This window comes from Vanessa cardui, chromosome 3 (genome assembly GCF_905220365.1).
Source record: "Vanessa cardui chromosome 3, ilVanCard2.1, whole genome shotgun sequence".
NCBI classification, from domain to species: Eukaryota; Metazoa; Arthropoda; class Insecta; order Lepidoptera; family Nymphalidae; genus Vanessa; species Vanessa cardui.
In genome coordinates, this window is record NC_061125.1 from 14,220,136 (window position 1) to 14,238,970 (window position 18,835).

The 18,835-nt window shown below is 32.0% G+C and overlaps 2 protein-coding genes across 2 annotated transcripts; one reads left to right on the forward strand and one right to left on the reverse strand.

Moving 5' to 3' along the window:
- Positions 1-1,680: 1,680 nt before the first annotated feature.
- Positions 1,681-15,988, reverse strand: LOC124543173 (beta-secretase 1-like). The gene is made up of 10 exons (XM_047121253.1): positions 15,875-15,988; positions 15,634-15,797; positions 15,376-15,495; positions 14,773-14,925; positions 14,190-14,364; positions 6,323-6,594; positions 5,291-5,365; positions 3,722-3,829; positions 3,067-3,201; positions 1,681-2,219 (listed from the first exon to the last, which is right to left on the reverse strand). Exons 2-10 carry the CDS (start codon positions 15,766-15,768, stop codon positions 1,908-1,910), a joined length of 1,485 nt encoding a protein of 494 aa, XP_046977209.1. The 5' UTR covers positions 15,769-15,797; positions 15,875-15,988; the 3' UTR covers positions 1,681-1,907.
- A 609-nt stretch (positions 15,989-16,597) lies between these two features.
- LOC124543565 (replication factor C subunit 3) lies at positions 16,598-18,003 on the forward strand. Its single transcript, XM_047121801.1, has one exon. It carries the CDS (start codon positions 16,714-16,716, stop codon positions 17,779-17,781), a length of 1,068 nt encoding a protein of 355 aa, XP_046977757.1. The 5' UTR covers positions 16,598-16,713; the 3' UTR covers positions 17,782-18,003.
- Positions 18,004-18,835: the final 832 nt, after the last annotated feature.

Consider the following 18,835-nt stretch of genomic DNA (forward strand, 5'->3'; position numbering starts at 1 on the left):
TCACGCAGGTTTTATTCTGTAAATATTCATAGATCACACTCCTTTTAGATATAAAAAAAGTAATTGTAAAATAATTGTTCTGTGTCAAAAAAAATATTAAAGAAGTAGTTTCTTCTTTCATATTTTTTTATAGAATTAACTATAATTGCTCTCCTCAAACATGTGTTTACATAAAATTATGAGCAAAGCAATATTAACCTATATTATTATTCAGTCAGAAAACATTCACTATTTTATAAGATCTTATTTTAACAATGACATACAAAATTAAAAAAAAAATAGCTGTCACTTTTTCACAAATTAATGTTTACAAAATATTTTTCAAAATAAATTAATTAGTTTTGATATAAGCATAATACCTTTGACATTTCTAGATCAAACATAGCAACTAACAATTGCAAAATCACATTAGTCTAATAATGGCTGTATAAATGGCTATCCAGAGCCATTAAATAATATTAAAAAAAAAATCACATCACTATTTTTCACTATCTAACTAACATTAGTTACACTAAAAAATTCTCAATTTTTATTCATCACAATAATGTGCATAATTTTCAAATTCTAAAATTCTATTTTTTATTCGCCAACTTTTTATAAAAATTTGTGCGACGTTAAGAACACGTTTATTTCGAAAAGTCTGTGCCTGTTAAGTACAATAACATTAAAGTATTATACAATACGGTAAAATAAATCTAGTTATGCAAAATCATAAGCACAAAAATACATCAACAATAATATCATAATTATTTCACATGTTTACATGTACATGTTATTATTAATCAAAAAAACACATTGCATTTTGGCATAATACTAAAAACTTATCACAAATCTCAAGCAAATTATTAAAAAAAAATAAATACATAAAGTACTATAAATGATTTGACGTTTCTAAAATTCAGAAATATAGATATCAATAAGAAATTTTTAAATTCAATTACAAATGTCTAGTAAGAATTTTGACTAAAAATTATCACTAATTATTACACAAACAATAATGACAGCTATGAAACCTTGGATAGATTTTGGGAAATATGACTTTATAGAGATTTCATAGCATGAGATAATCAAATAATTTGCTATATTGAAGGATGTTACTTTAAAACTGATAATATGTATTTATAGAAAACTTGTATATTATCTTTTTTTTTATACACAATAATGTATTATTATAATAATAATTTGCATAACATCAATTTTCAATGGTCATTTAGATTGTTTAGGTCAAATGATAATAATATGATATACCAAGCAGACAGTATGGTACATCACATATAAATTAAAGAAAATAATATAAAACAATACTATGTGTAATCATAATCAAATTTCATTCAAATTAAAAAAAGTCTTATAATTAAAGAGATTTTATTATGCATTAACCTTTCTATATGTAATTTTAAGATGACTGCCACTTATTTTAATAATAAATATCCTTAAGAAATATAGGCACCATTATTATTAAAGGACGATGGAGATCAATGTTGATTTTATGACACATTTAGTTTTTTTTTTTTTTTTACAGAGACAAAGGGGATTATCTCATAAGCGTAAATTAAATGCCAAAAAAAGGTTACATTAAAAACAAGAATATTCTTATAAGTAAATATTTCAATACTGAATAAGTATGACAATTCTTTTCAATTTTACAGTGACATCAGTCAAAGTCAAAATTGAAGTAGTGTACAATCCCCTTTCGCGCCATTTTATCACTTTTTTTTTTTAATACCGCAATATAAATGTAACAAGGTATTACAGTATACATTCAGAAATCATTATTAACGCGTCTCTTTTGTGAATAATTGCATTAATTTTTTTTTATATATAGATGTTTATCAGCTTAAGAATATTAATTGTGGATTGTTTTTAGCGTAATTGTTTAAATGCAATTATGATTAAAATTAATGTAATTACGAGGCTTCTTGTTCAACGAGGGCAGCTTGAGACAAAGATATCTGTTGAGATCTAGGCAGAGGTCTCACGAGGAACATTTTTATACAGGGTGCTAGTAAATATATTAAAACCGCTGCTGCTATAATTGATATGGCGCATAGAGTCCATTGAGCTGCCTTTATGGATACCGCCACATCTGGGACGGGTTTAGTGAGTTCGCATAAGAGTGTCAGGGACATGGAATAGTTATGAGGTCCCGTTATACGCGCTTTGGGTCCGCAGTTGGATGGCTGCCAGCCGATCCAACCGGCCGATCTATTGAATAGTACCTTGAAATTGAAAAATTATAGCTATGATATAATTACAATATCAATGACTAACATATACAACAACAGCCTGTAAATTTCCACGGCTGGGCTTAACGCCTCCTCTCCCTTTGAGGAGAAGGTTTGGAACATATTCCACCACGCTGTTCCAATGCGGGTTGGTGGAATACACATGTGGCAGAATTTCTATGAAATTTGTCACATGCAGGTTTCCTCACGATGTTTTCCTTCACCGCTGAGCACGATATGAATTATAAAGACAAATTAAGCACATGAATCAGCGGTGCTTGCCTGGGTTTGAACCCGCAATCATCGGTTAAGATGCACGCGTTCTAACCACTGGGCCATTTCGACTCAACTCTCTCGACTAACATATACTTGTTCATAACTCAAATGTAGTAGTATTACACTCACAAAATTCTATCGAATTTTCTGAAAGTAACACCTCAGATTTAAAAAACAGCGTCGAATGAAACTCCGCAGTATAATCATATTTGTATATATAACTTTTTGATAAATATTCGTGTTTAAAAATGATTAATTATTATTAATATCGGAACTAGTCTGAAGATCTTTTCGTTCCCAAGGCGTGCTATAGACACAAACACAAACATAATTTAACGGTTTTATTGAGCCATACAATGAGACTCTGTTTTAAAGCCTAAATATTGTTCCAGGAGTCAAGTAACAGCAGTAACAAGTTTAAGTTTGTTTCTTCATATAAAAAGAATTCATGTCACAATTTTTATAAATCATATAGAACATCATAAATATCATAAAGCTGGCCTTTTTGATTAAACAACAAACCAAAGGCGTTATCATTACTAATTACTGACAAAAATTATCTTACCTGTAAACCTTCCATGGCTGTGTATCCCAGTACAGTTTCTTTCCCACCAGCCTCAAGCCCTAATTTGTAGCAGAATTCGGAAACGGTACCCCCTTCCCCACTATTATTACGAGCTGTGACGACTCTCATGAAATTCTAGAAAATAAATAAAATAATATTTTTAAATTGACATATCAAATAATCTTTATTATATTTACATGGCAATTATGAAAATTAAGTCCTTATATAGAAAGAATATGTTTTTGTTAACCGAGTTTCTGTCGTCCGAAACCGCGAGCGTTAGCCGCCATCTTGGAAAACGTTTTTTTGCATATATCTCGGAAGAAGAGATCTTTTTTGTAGAGAACAAAATTCCCATCTTTTTTATACGAAACTTTTCTCCAACAATAGTTGATATTTTCCGATAATTTACCGTAAACTCGGTTTTATACTTGGGGTGCACCCTCCGACATAATCCAATCGAAAAATCGCGTAGAAGGAATTTATGCAGAGCGGATATCTAAAAATCTTGGACTAATATTACTCAATTTACTATTCTTGGACAACGTCGGTCAAGCTTGATGTTTCTTCACAATTAACTATTTAAATCGTTCCCTAATTCAGAAACTCTATCAAGCTGTATAAACTATAAATCTATTTAAATATACATATATACCTGTGGTGGAATTTCCAGTGTGAAATACTGATTATCTGCGTCCGCGCTCAGAAGATCGATTGCTATTGACGGCAGTGACCATTCTTGGGGTTCGGGCCAACACGCAGCCTAATAATCAAAATAAACTTTATTCAAGTAGGCTTTTACAAGCACTTTTGAATCGTCATTTAACAATTAAGTGAAGCTACCACCGATTCTGAAAGTAGATTCTACCGAGAAGAACCGACAAGAAACTGAGTAGTTAATCTTTTTTAAAATTTAAAAAATAAAAGGTCATGCTAGTTAATACAATAGGCTATTTGTCAATACGAAAAATAAATTATGAATTATTGTAATCAGTGTATATTATGAGTTTAAAAAACGAAAGTTGAAAATAATACTTAATTTTTTCAAAAATCCATAAATAAAAATTCATTTTTTCAAACGTTTATCACGTGACACAAAACGCTCCTGATTGGCGGGGCTTATGATGATGTTACTTTCTTGTAAACCTTGCTTTCTACTATATGTACCACGGATTAAAATACAAGAAAGTGGCGTCACCGACCCCATTGCAGCGCCATATTGTCCAAGTAGCGTTTTCGCGCGCTATTTAAATATGGAATTTTTAATATGATATTTTTCGGCAAATATGTACTAGAAATAAAAAAAAATCCACTTTTACTGGGTTCCTCACTGTCTACTAAAAAATATAAAATGGATTTTAAAAACCAGTCAAATAGCCTATTATTTATATTAATATATCATGCTTGGAAGTCAACAGGTATTAACTCCACGCTTTTTTATCATCTATAAAATCTTATATCGAATAATACGTTTTTTCTAGTAATGTATTTCTGACAATATTTTTTATTTTTATAAAAAAATATTAGGTTAGATTAGAATGTTACAAAAACTAAACATAACAAATTAGTTTCACTTCTTAAATAATAATTATAATAATAAAAATACATATTAACAAAATCAGTCTGTATTTTCACTGATGCTTTGATTGCATTAAGAGTTGGTCACCAGGTTTTGAGCTGAGCAGAGCTGAGATGGCCCAGTGGTTAGAACGCGTGCATCTTAACCGATGATTGCGGGTTCAAACCCAGGCAAGCACCACTATATATATGTGCTTAATTGTGTTTATAATTCATCTCGTGCTCGGCGGTGAAGGAAAACATCGTGAGGAAACCTGCATGTGTCTAATTTCATCGAAATTCTGTCACATGTGCATTCCACCAACCCGCATTGGAACAGCGTGGTGGAATATGTTCCAATCTCTCTCCTTAATGGAAGAGGAGGCCTTATCTCAGTGCAGTGGGAAATTTACAGGCTGTTACTTTACTTTACTTTACTTTACCAGGTTTTATGTATAAAAAAGTAACATATGTTCTTCAAGCTTGCTTTTTATCAAAAACATCAAATTCGGTTCAGCAGTTTGGTCATAAAAGAATAATAGAGATGCTTTTCTAACAATAAAATACAACATATAACTAAGACAAAACAGTTACCCAAGATAAAGAGATCTTTATAGTAACAGATATTTATTTATATACCTAAAAAAAAAAGTATTTAATATTTTACCTCTCCATGATACCAAAACTCATCAAGAATAAGCATATTTGAGGTTTGAGCTGCGCTGCGGAGTTCATTCACCACCTTAATGAATAAAAAAATGGAATCATTCTATGTCATTTAGCATAAAAGTATAAATTTGATTCGTAAAGTAATTTATTCAATTAATTTTAATCTATAAAATATGTCTGGTAAATTGTAGTCATTTTGTATATTTTTTACTAATATATATTATGGGGTATATAGGGAATAATTTAATAATCAATGTACAGTTACACTTTTTAATTCATTAAAATATGAAATCGACAAAATAATTATGATTTATAAACCAACAAGAACAGATTAAAGAAATGCGCGAAATTTGGAAAAAACAAATATACTTTCATTTATATTGCTGGCATTTCAAACAGCTAAGCATTTGAATAACAAAAAACAAACATGTCTGTCTGATATGCTTGGTTGAGCTTTATTATGCATTACTAACAAAAAGATAATGTTTATTACATATTCTAAAACACAGTTTAACTTGACTAATTTAAAAACGATTTATTTTTCAAAATTTCTGACCACAGACATACCATCAATTCAATGACAAAGTTTTTTACATATCTTAATTCACTGAAGCTGAGATGGCCCAGTGGTTCGAACGCGTGTGTCTTAACCGATGATTGCGAGTTCAAACACAGGTAAGCAGCACTATATATACATGTATATAGTGCTGCTAGCACATGCTTATAATTCATCTGTGCTCTGCTGTGTTTATAATTCATCTCGTGCTCGGCGTTGAAGGAAAACATCGTGAGGAATACTGCATGTGACTAAGTAATTTCATCGAAATTCTGCCACATGTGCATTCCACCAGCTCGTATTGGAACAGCGTGATGGAATATGTTCCAAACCCTCTCCTTAATGGGAGAGGAGGCCTTAGCCCAGCAGTGGGAAATTTACAGGCTGTTACTTTACTTATACTTTTTAATACACTGTGCTTAGAATATGGTATTAGTGTTTAGATAGACAAAGTTATAACATTGAAATACTTGCCTCTCTGAAGACCATGTCAGGTAACCTTATATTTGTAGTTCCACTGTCAACAATACTCTTTTCTTCGTTAAGCTTTATACATGTTTCTCTATAATGACTGTTAGCACTATCATTTATTGTTTGGTTGCTGTCGAAATATTTTAACGATGTATTTGTAGACTTGTTCATAGGTGTCGATATTCTTACAGCTAGAACGCCAACTTCGTACCATCTTTTTCGTAGAATTGGAGTACGATATACAACTTCACTTTTCGAAGACGTCATACTGTCATCTGAAATTTAAAATATTCATTACTAATTTGGGAGGGCGATCTTACCTTTAGTCATTACATAGTATTGTTACATTAAAAATTATTTTCATAATTTTAACTTTTTTTTTAAATTATATAAAACGTCAAAAAAGTGTCAATTCGCTAAATTCCGTGCCATTGACCCATTTCCCAAGTAATGTATGTCGGTGTTGCTAGTATACCGCTTCAACTTGGCATTTTCTAAAATTTTAATTAATAAAATAAATTACATTTATTTTAAAGGTGCATTAAAACAATTATTAAAATAAGATTTTAATCATCCAATTCGTTTGTTGAATTTTATTAGAAGTCATTTAACATCGTTTCAGATTAATTTAATAGCTGACTTCCAGTTTAAAGGTTAGTTCTTCGATGTAGGTGTCGGAGTCTAGTTATGATAAATTTACTTTGTCTCATTTTTGACTTTTCTTAATTTTAATAATTATTCCATAATTATTTCCTTGATTTAATTATGGATATAATTCCTTTTCCATTAAGGGTATTTTGGTAGTGATACTGGTCACACTCGCTAACCTTTCAAAGGTTCGTGAACTTTCGATTTCGTGCTTTTTGAATTTTGGAACTATCGGCTTCACACCGAATCCAAACTTTTAATTCGATATACTGAATATATCGAATTTATATTAACAATGAAGTTTTGAAGTTTGACAGAACTTTATATCATGTTTACCGACTCGTAAAAAATTTGACCCTTTGAAATGGTTCTCCGGAGTTGAGATCGTCAATTTGTGTAAGCAGGACTTTGAACCTCCCGAAGGAGGTTTTTTTTTTTTTAATCGGATTTACCCACCACGTGGACTTCTTGAATGGAAAAATTAAGAGTGAACGGCTCCAGGTTCCTGGTTGAGTGTGCCCAGATAGCGACTGGTGCAACTCCAAGGACGGCAGGCCTGTTCCCTAAGCCGTTGTCGGTATCCACGTGTAGCTGGAAACTTTGGTGATGTACCCCCTTTTAATTATATTATAAATTTCGTTTACACCGGTCTGGCGAACGGTGTATTCTTTCAAACCACATCAACTAATTTAATCGTCAGTGGCGCCTAATTTTCAACCTTATATTGAATTGCATTGAATTACATTGAATTTTCAAGCTTGCCTTTTATCCCAAGTGACCCACGCTGAGTCTAGCTGGCATAATTTAATATAATAGTCATTATAACAAGTAACATAAGTAACTAGTAAATTAAGTAATTGGTTGTTTATAATACTATGTTACTGTGCATTAAAAATTTTATAACCTAATAGTGTTTCTTTACACCCTCACCACCAGAAAGGTAATAGTGGCGCCCAACGTGGGGCGTGACTTGGGATAGTCAGTATGTCTGTATTTGCTATATTGAAATAAGGCGTTTGATAATCAATGTTTCATATTGTTATTGTATAAAAACTATTATAAAGATTTAACAAGTACTATTTTAATAATTATGTCCTTTATTATGTGTTTCAAATTAACTTTACAACATTTCATATTGCATTGGTAGTAAATTTTAAGTAAATTATCATACTGTGATATTACTTTAATTATATAATAATTATTACTTTAAGAAGATTAATTTAAATTATTGATGCAATTATATTTTAAACAGGTTTAGTATTAAGTGACTTACATATTATTATATTGTGAAGCCAGCTCGACTTAACTTCTTATTATCAGCATTTAATATTACAATTAATTTTACTTGCACTTTGGACTTTTGCACATTTAGTTTTATCTGAACTTTTATTTAAATTTATTTGTTTTTGAACCTTATTCATATTGTTTGTGTGGTTCTTTAGTATTACAACTTTTAGGGTTCTGCAAATTTTTATACTGGTTCAATACAATTTTTTTTTCTGAACTTTTTTTTTTCAAATAGTTTTTTTAATTTTGTTTTATATCTATATAAAACCAGTTGTCACATTCATAGCTTACACTTAGAATATTTTTTTGGGAAATATTTTTTTTTTACATCATGGAAAGGCCTATAGCTTATCACTTACTTAGGAAGGATGAACTTATTTATGAAGTTGAGATAAGGGATGCTAAACCTAAAGGTTCAGTGGAAGAGTTGAGGATTCAGATTCGGGACTTAGTGAATTCAATTCCTGCTGATGAGATTTTAGAAACATCTTTGGATCCAGCCAGCGAGTTTGAAATTATTGATTCTAAACTGGATGAAGTCTTACTCACCTTGTCATCTAAGCCTCAATTTAAAAGTTTTAACCGGTTAAGAGCTATAGCACATCACCTTTTCCATCGATTTAGTAGGATTGAAGTGGATGTTAATTTATTTTATAAAAAGGAAGAATTGAATGTGAAACTTAAGGATTGTCTTTCGAAAGTGGATAGTTTGTTTCAATCTTTTAGGAAAACTTTTGAAGAAGCTGCTAACGATCAATCTACTGATCATTCACCTGCTTTGGTTAATCCTTTACCTATTTCTAAAATTTCTTGTTCGTCTGATAAGTCTATTGCTCGTTTAAATTTAAAATTTAATGGCAAATCATGTGTCCGTTTCTTTATTCTTAGGCTTGAAGAACTTTGTCTAGCTCGAGGTATTTCTGATGACATTTTATTTCAGTCAGCTGTTGAACTTTTTTCGGATGAAGTTTTAACATGGTACCGCAGTGTTCGTTCGGAAGTCGCAGACTGGCAGAGTTTAAAGAAGAAGCTGATTGAAGATTTTTCACCTTTGGAATATGATGAGCAGCTGTTATCTGAGATTCGTCGTCGAACGCAGGGTCAGTCAGAATCTTGTTTAATTTTTATTGCGGTCATGATTAATTATTTTTCGAGACTTTCATATTCACTACCAGAAAGGGATAAATTAAAGATTATACGTAAAAACCTACGTCCGTGTTTTACGCAAGCGCTAGCGCTGGAGAATATTGATAACTTGCAGCAACTTCGGGATAAATGTAAAATTTTAGAATTTACTTTTAAACAAGTAAAAGAGTTTAGGGATCCACCAAAGATTGATGCTGATACTTTAGCTCCTGATTTAGGTTTCAAATATAGTAAATCTTTTAAAGTCGAGATGATTCGCGGCAAGAGTAAACCTGGTTTGTTTTGTTTTCGTTGTAGGGTTAAGGGACATGATTTGGGTACTTGTAAGTCTAAGGATATTGTATGTTTTCGTTGTGGTACTAAGGGCATCACCGTTAAGTCCTGTCTTAATTGTAAATCTGCTGATCCGTAAAAACGGATAAGCCTTCCGTCAAGTCGTTCCGCTAACTTTGATCCTGACGATTGGCGGAAGTATTTAAAACTAATCTCACTTTTCTTTACTCATAGTGTAGCGGCTATGCAGCGTCCTCCGGATGACCTTCGTCCTTATTTGTCGGTTTCTATTTTTGATGAACAGTTTTGTGGTTTATTAGATTCCGGTTCATCTATATCTATTGTAGGGTCTAATTTAGGACAATATTTTGTCGGTCAGGGTGTTCAGATGTATGACACATCTGATATTTCTTATATAGCTACGGCTAATGATGCACGATCCCGTGTGTCAGGTTATTTATTTTTACCGGTTACGCTGAAGTCTAAGTAATCAAAGTAATCAAATTTTATGTTGTCCCTAGTGTGACAACACCCTTAATTTTTGGGGTTAATTTTTGGCGTAGGTTTGGTTTAGCACCAAACTTATTTTTTTTTTATGTAAGCTTTGATTCATCCGAAACGAATGTAGTTTCGGGAGTGAAGTTCTTACATCCCCTTACATCCCCTTGAGGATTTATCTTCTTCGCAAAGCGTAATTGCGAAGGAGGTGTTTGGTAAGTTTGAGGAGGTTTCCTTCGAATAGAAGGGCTTAGGTCGAACGGATGTTATAACACATTCGATCGATACGGCACCCATCAAGCAACGTTATTATTGCTTGTCTCCCGAACGTCCGGACAGCAGAGAGGAGAGGGGTGAAACATCAGTCCTGACAGTTGGTTTATTAAGGTATGATAGTGTCGTTAGGTATAGCAAAGTGTGAACGTCCGGACAGAAGAGAGGAGAGGTATGAAACATCAGTCCTGACAGTTGGTTTATTATGGTATGGATAGCAGTGTCTTTAGGTTTCGTTTGTGTTCGTTAGGTATCCTTTTATTCCTTTTCCCCACCCTAAAATCCTTATGGAGCGGTTGGTAACTCCTTAAATAAGCCTTAATACTCAGAGCGGATTGTAACTCTGTAAAAATAAGCCTTACGACTCAGAGCGGTTTGTGACTCTGTAAAAATAAGCTTTAAAACTATTCCTTCACGTTTGGTGGCCGTCCAGTATCAACTTTGTGATAGTGTTGTATCTGTTTGGCATCCTTTTTTTCCTTTTCCTCACCCTAAAATCCTTATGGAGCGGTTGGTAACTCCTTAAATAAGCCTTAATACTCAGAGCGGATTGTAACTCTGTCAAAATAAGCCTTACGACTCAGAGCGGTTTGTGACTCTGTAAAAATAAGCCTTAATACTATTCCTTGACATTTTGTCACCTTCCAGTGTCCACTTCTGTGTTTGCGTGGTATCTGTTTGGTTTCCTAATATTCCTTTCCCATCCCATATTACCTAACAAGTGTTGTTGTTCGTCTGGTCAGTAGAGAGTCTTATGTGTGAGTACCATCAGTCCTGACGGATGGTTTTATTATGGTTTGTTATGTCTGTTGGTTTGTACATTTTTTTTGTATAGTGTGTTATGGTTAAGACTGTTAACTTCTCGTGGGTTCGAATAGTTAATTAGTTATATTGTTTTCGCGAATTTTGGTGTCGTGATACTATTTCATAGAGGGTAATTATATTCTCTATTTAGTGGCATAGACTACTAGTAACTTTTTTAAGATGCTTATGAGAAGCATTATTTTTATATTATCTGTGTAAGAGCAGATATTAGTTTTGTTCATGCGTCTGGTTATGCATGCAGCGAAGCTTTTGTTGAGCTTAAGCTTTGGTGGAGTTTGTCCTGCACATATCGTGGGAGCTCAGTTTGTTTTATTTGGTTGTAGCCAAATAAATGAGTTGTGGTGAGTAGTAGTTTTCTTAAGTTGGATTTTCCACTTTTTTTGTCATTTTATATTTCACTTTTGAAATGTGATTTAAATTAATTATTTGTGTGGTTCGAGGTTCTGAGCTGGAGGGCCAGCTCGAATTTTCCTCGTTTATCCTCGCAAAATTCTTCCGGGAGGGGAGGTACTGTTACATTAAAAATTATTTTCATAATTTTAACTTTTTTTTTAAATTATATAAAACGTCAAAAAAGTGTCAATTCGCTAAATTCCGTGCCATTGACCCATTTCCCAAGTAATGTATGTCGGTGTTGCTAGTATACCGCTTCAACTTGGCATTTTCTAAAATTTTAATTAATAAAATAAATTACATTTATTTTAAAGGTGCATTAAAACAATTATTAAAATAAGATTTTAATCATCCAATTCGTTTGTTGAATTTTATTAGAAGTCATTTAACATCGTTTCAGATTAATTTAATAGCTGACTTCCAGTTTAAAGGTTAGTTCTTCGATGTAGGTGTCGGAGTCTAGTTATGATAAATTTACTTTGTCTCATTTTTGACTTTTCTTAATTTTAATAATTATTCCATAATTATTTCCTTGATTTAATTATGGATATAATTCCTTTTCCATTAAGGGTATTTTGGTAGTGATACTGGTCACACTCGCTAACCTTTCAAAGGTTCGTGAACTTTCGATTTCGTGCTTTTTGAATTTTGGAACTATCGGCTTCACACCGAATCCAAACTTTTAATTCGATATACTGAATATATCGAATTTATATTAACAATGAAGTTTTGAAGTTTGACAGAACTTTATATCATGTTTACCGACTCGTAAAAAATTTGACCCTTTGAAATGGTTCTCCGGAGTTGAGATCGTCAATTTGTGTAAGCAGGACTTTGAACCTCCCGAAGGAGGTTTTTTTTTTTTTAATCGGATTTACCCACCACGTGGACTTCTTGAATGGAAAAATTAAGAGTGAACGGCTCCAGGTTCCTGGTTGAGTGTGCCCAGATAGCGACTGGTGCAACTCCAAGGACGGCAGGCCTGTTCCCTAAGCCGTTGTCGGTATCCACGTGTAGCTGGAAACTTTGGTGATGTACCCCCTTTTAATTATATTATAAATTTCGTTTACACCGGTCTGGCGAACGGTGTATTCTTTCAAACCACATCAACTAATTTAATCGTCAGTGGCGCCTAATTTTCAACCTTATATTGAATTGCATTGAATTACATTGAATTTTCAAGCTTGCCTTTTATCCCAAGTGACCCACGCTGAGTCTAGCTGGCATAATTTAATATAATAGTCATTATAACAAGTAACATAAGTAACTAGTAAATTAAGTAATTGGTTGTTTATAATACTATGTTACTGTGCATTAAAAATTTTATAACCTAATAGTGTTTCTTTACACCCTCACCACCAGAAAGGTAATAGTATAAAACAAAGTCGCTCACCGCTGTCTGTTTCTATGTATGCTTAGATCTTTAAAATTATGCAACGGATTTTGATGTGGCATTTTTTAATAGATAGATAGAAAGTTTTTGTGTATGTAACATATATGGACAATATAGTAAAAAAATATGAAAAATTGTGTAGTATATTTAGTATCAGTTTTGCACTCGTGCGAAGCCGGGTCGTCAATATATAATAAAGAAGTATTTTATTAGTGTTAGATAATACTAAGAATCATGTGAAGTCACAAGGAAAATTAATAATATAAAATAAACGCCGAAAATCATTGTCCAGACCTATCCTCTGTTCTCTAACAAAGCTGTTGAGCAAACTTTGCTCTAGTGGAGAACCAGTTCTTTGGGTTCTATAAAGCTTTATAAGCAAGCATTATAAGCAATATAAATATACAGAATACACAAATGTCTAAGCAATGGACAAATTCCGATACACTGGACAAAAAAGACTTCATAACAAGTCCTAATCAAATCAAATCAATTTTATTCAAGTAAACTTCACAATGAAGCGTTTTTGAATCGTCAATAATTAAATACTACCACCGTTTCAGAAAGCAGCTTCTTACGAGATAACAGCTAATAACAAGTATCGTACCTACTGTCGCATATTTATATGAAATTCGTTAAAAGTAAACATCAGTCTAATCATCTGTAGACAAATGTCAAAATAAAATCTTCACACAAATCCTTTTAGCCGTGGATGGAGAATATAATATTACAAGTTCAATTTATGAAAGCTATGAATAATGTAAAACATTGGTACACATTTCACATTCTTCATGAATGGAAAATGGGTGACTATACTCTGATCAATTGAGAGCCGAACAAGCTAGGAGTGTGATAGGGTAATACAAATTCCCCATTCTAGCAAGGGCTTCAATGAGCTAGATATATAAAACTAGTAGTCACCCATGGATTTGCTTGTGTATTAGGGTGTTGGTGGTCATATGTTAGGCAAAAATGAAAGTTGGAGTTCAAATATGCTTCATAAAAAATTTCATCAAATTCCATTCAGCGATTTAAGCATGAAAGAGTGTCAGACAAACAGAGTTTCTTTCCTATTTATAATATCAGTACAGAAGTACAGATTCTTATGGCTATATACATATTTAATTTACTCACCAAACATCTCAAACTTCCCATAGTGTGTGGCATTTGTTAAGCTCTGAACACCGCATAGTTTGAGTTGGAAAGACATTGGTTTATTCAAAGTTTTTTCAACTGAGTCCAACCATGATCCGACCACAACATTCTCACCCCAAGCACCAACAGGTAAATAAGCCAAGCCAAGAAGTCCCTGAAATATATATCAGAATAGTTAATAGAATATTAACATTAACATTATTATTAACAGACAAGCTTAAGAATATCACATGTCAATTATTCTATAGTAAGAGAAACCAAAACGATAAATATAATTTTGTAGTATAATATATTCAATAAAACCTCATTATGTGGATTATTCTGGCAATTCAATATCATGAAAATATATGCAGACTCACGATTAATATGTTATAACATTTATGTAGTGTAATCAAATTTCTTAGTATTCATTTAAAAAACATTATACAGCAATTGTAGATTGCATATGAATTTATAGTATTCTTATTGGAATTTTTTTTTAAGATAGTATGTTATCTAAGCATGATTTATCTATCTTTTTGTCGATTAGAAATACTTTTTGTAATTAACAGGAAAACCATACCTGCCATCCTGAACCATTCATGAAGAACTTATGGCTCTTTGTTATGAGAGCGATATCACACCTCACTTCTGGTACCGATTTCAGAGATGAAAACTTTACAAGATCTGATGCTAAGTGGCCAACCCATGTCCCTTGAGAGTATTTCGCCTGCACCTAAAAATATATAGAATTCAAATAAGAATAGTTCATATAGCACAGGTATCTATGTTATTATGCCACAGGATAATCTTTAGGCCAGTCTGTACTTATAATTATTACATTGGTTTAGTTTCAAAATTTTATTTTCGTTTTATCTGTATCAAACAACACAAACAACTAATTAAGTTTGTAACATATTTTAATTTATTTAATTTCAATTTTACATTCATCCATGTCTAATGAAATGTACGAATAAACAATATAAGTTATATCATTAAAAATGTAATGTAAGATTATCCATTATTCTTGTGATTAATCATTAAAATATTTTATAACAACAGATGTTATTAATTAAAAATGTGGGATAGGAGTACCAGCTTGAACCCTTACAAATGCAATAGATATCATATGTCAGGTTAAGACAGTTTAATTTAAAAGTAACTATTAAGGGTTATTAAGACATACCTCTTTACCACTATTGTTTAAGGTTGTAGAATTTTCAGAACGGAAATATTTATTACTGTCTTTTCTAGCATAAGAAGCAATAGCCAGTGTAGTGCTGCCTGTGTCCACTAACACACTTAACTGAAACATTAAAAAAAAAACAAATATTTTTTTTTAATTAAAATTGTTTTGTTAAAGATCTTAATTTATTGAGTAAACATGACATAGGTTACTAAAAATATATTTGTTATATACTGATGTTGTTTTAAGCACATTTACCTTTTGTTCAGGATGTCCAACGTTAATTTCCAAAGCATAAGCTTGGCCAGCGTCCCCGTAAAGATTAAATTCTTCGCAATAAGATTTATCCAAAATAATGAGTAAAAAAAAAGAACACAAACTTGTTATAAACATTATTGCTCTCAGATCATACTGTCACGAAACTGCAATTATAAAATTTATTCATAAGATTAGCATATTCACAATGGCTAGGTACTTTATATTGAAGACCTAGTACTACTTTTTGTCTAAAGATTTTGAGTGGCTTCTATTGACTGCGTAGACTCAGCAAACTCGAGTTTCGAGTACTAGGTACTCCATGTAGGTACCTACTTTACTTAGTACTAAATTTGACAGTTGATGTCAACTTTATTTTTATTTATATCTCACCTTTGAAAAGCTGAGCGTATTGCACCATACAGCCTAATGTCAACTTTAATGTTGTCTACTAAAATGCTAAATTGAATCTTTGCTTTGGGGTGTGTTCCACGAAGTGTAAAATTTTCCTTTAGCCATTCCAAATTACGACTACGGTGTTGAAAATGACACTTATAAAGTATTTATTTTTTGCTGATGTCCATAGCTTCGTCAAAAGAAATATTGAGAAAGTCGGCGAAGTTTTTAAAAATGAATGTCAGCATCATCATTCAACATATAAATATATCAACTAATCACCAATCAAATCAACTTTTGCCTTATTTTCAAGCTTCCTATTTGTAAAACTTACATTAACACAAACAATTAAACGCTTAATTAATTCGTAAAAGTATAATTCAAAAAAGGATTTAATAAAATGACTGCAATAGAAGTGAAATAATATTTTTAAAATTAAAGTTAAATTATTATAATTTATGTAATATATTAAAACAAGTGATATTATTTATTTTGCATCAATCATTAATTTAATTTCATTCAATTGAATTATTCGCAGCTGGTAATCATTTTGACAATGACAAACAGTCAACGATACAATTGGCGCCTTTTTTAACTTCTTTCATATTAGTTATTATGTCAAAATCAACAAATAGTTCAAAGTTGTTTATGTTGTTTGATTAATGCGAAATTAAATTGAATACAAAAATGAGTCTTTGGGTAGATAAACACCGACCGAGAGATTTAATGAAGTTAGATTATCACAAAGATCAAGCTCTAAGATTAAAAAATCTTGTTCAACAAAGTGACTTTCCTCATTTACTTGTTTACGGACCCTCTGGAGCCGGTAAAAAAACTAGAATTATGTGTTTGTTAAGAGAACTATACGGATCTGGAGCGGAGCGTTTACGCCAAGAAACAATGCACTTTACTACGCCTTCAAATAAGAAAATTGAAATTATGACTGTAAGCAGTAATTATCACATTGAGGTTAATCCAACTGATGTTGGCATACATGATCGTGTTGTTATTATGGATTTAGTGAAGAATGTAGCGCAGACACATCAAATTGATTCCTCTGGCCAGCGTGAGTTTAAAGTTGTAATATTGAATGAAGTTGATGATTTAACGAAAGACGCACAACATGCATTGCGACGTACAATGGAGAAATATGTAACGACTTGCCGACTTATTCTTATAGCCAATTCAATTTCGAGGGTAATTCCAGCCATTAGGTCACGTTGTTTAACAATAAGGGTACCAGCACCGACAGAATCTGAAATTGCAAGTGTTTTACATGCAGTTTGTAAGAAAGAGGGATTGAGTTTACCCAGTGAGTTGGCAATGCGTATCGCTAAGTGTGCAGATAGAAATTTACGTCGGGCATTATTGATGTGCGAGTCTTGTAAAGTACAACAATACCCATTTACGCCTGATCAAAAAGTACCAGAACCGGATTGGCAGATATTCATACGAGACACTGCATCTATGGCATTATCTGAACAATCTCCTAAAAAACTTGGTGAAGTAAGACAAAAGCTGTATGAGCTGATAATTCATGGGATCCCACCAGATATAATATTTGCGGGTTTGTTGAAAGAGCTTGTACGTAACTGTGACATGGCTATGAAATGTCAAGTTGCAAATCATGCAGCTCAATTTGAGCATAGAATGAGGCTCGGTAATAAGCCAATATTTCATCTAGAAGCTTTTGTTGCTAAATTTATGGCTATCTATAAGAAATTTGTTGAAGAATCCCTCGGTGATGCATTTTAATTGTTATTAATAATCGATAATGATGGATATAAGCTTCTCCCAAAGTGAGCCAAAGCTTTGAGTTTCCCACAATCTGCATCCAATCAGGTCCGGCCACATTAATTACCATTTTCAGCTAAATAAAAAATTTCATTTACAACAATGTTTTTCATTATTAAATAATGAAAATCCCTATTTTATATTTATTATGGTATTGTGAGCTAGGTATTTGAGTATTACATGAATATACAAAAATTAATTAAGCTTTATTTGAGCCTTATGTCTTATGGTAATAAAAAAAAATTGTATAGAAATTGAAAACAAAACAAGAAATATTTTTCTTAATTACCTTAAAGTATTATAGTGCATAAGCATGCCCAATCTTACAGTATAGGTCTGCTCACTCACTTGGTGATGCTTTTTTATGTTAAATAAATATTTTTTTAATAAATAAAATTATGAAGTATAAGCTAATTTTTTTTTTTTTTATTTACTCTAAGTTGTCTCAAGCACATGTAAGATATCTGGTAAGCATGATCTTTACTCATACTAATGTCCACCAATTATACATATATATGTCGGCTCGAAACCACGAATTTAATAAACACCAGAAATGATTATTTTAATAATTTGAAACTGTTTGATTGTTAAATTAATAATTTTTAGTGAATTGTGAAATGTTAAATTAGTCTGAAATATTTTAGTGTTTGTATACGGGTGTTATGTTGAGTGAATAAGTCTACCCACCTATTTTTGTTATAAAAGACCAAGCGCCCGCCGGTATAGGAAGGGTTGTTCGAGTGATCGGACCGCCTCATAATTTCATAACACCTAGGATGGTTAAAGATCGAATCCCTGACACTCGTGACGTCAACTATGCTGACGTCATGTTTTTTAAAAACGGACTCGAACATGCTTCTTCGTTATATATTATAATTTAACAAAAAGGGTTGCACATTCATGTTTTTTTTTAAACCAATAAATATGTAGATATTACCTTTGTGTGACCTCATTAATATTGAATTACCCAATTAACTTTCATAAAAATTAACAAAAGATATACCTATTAAAGTTT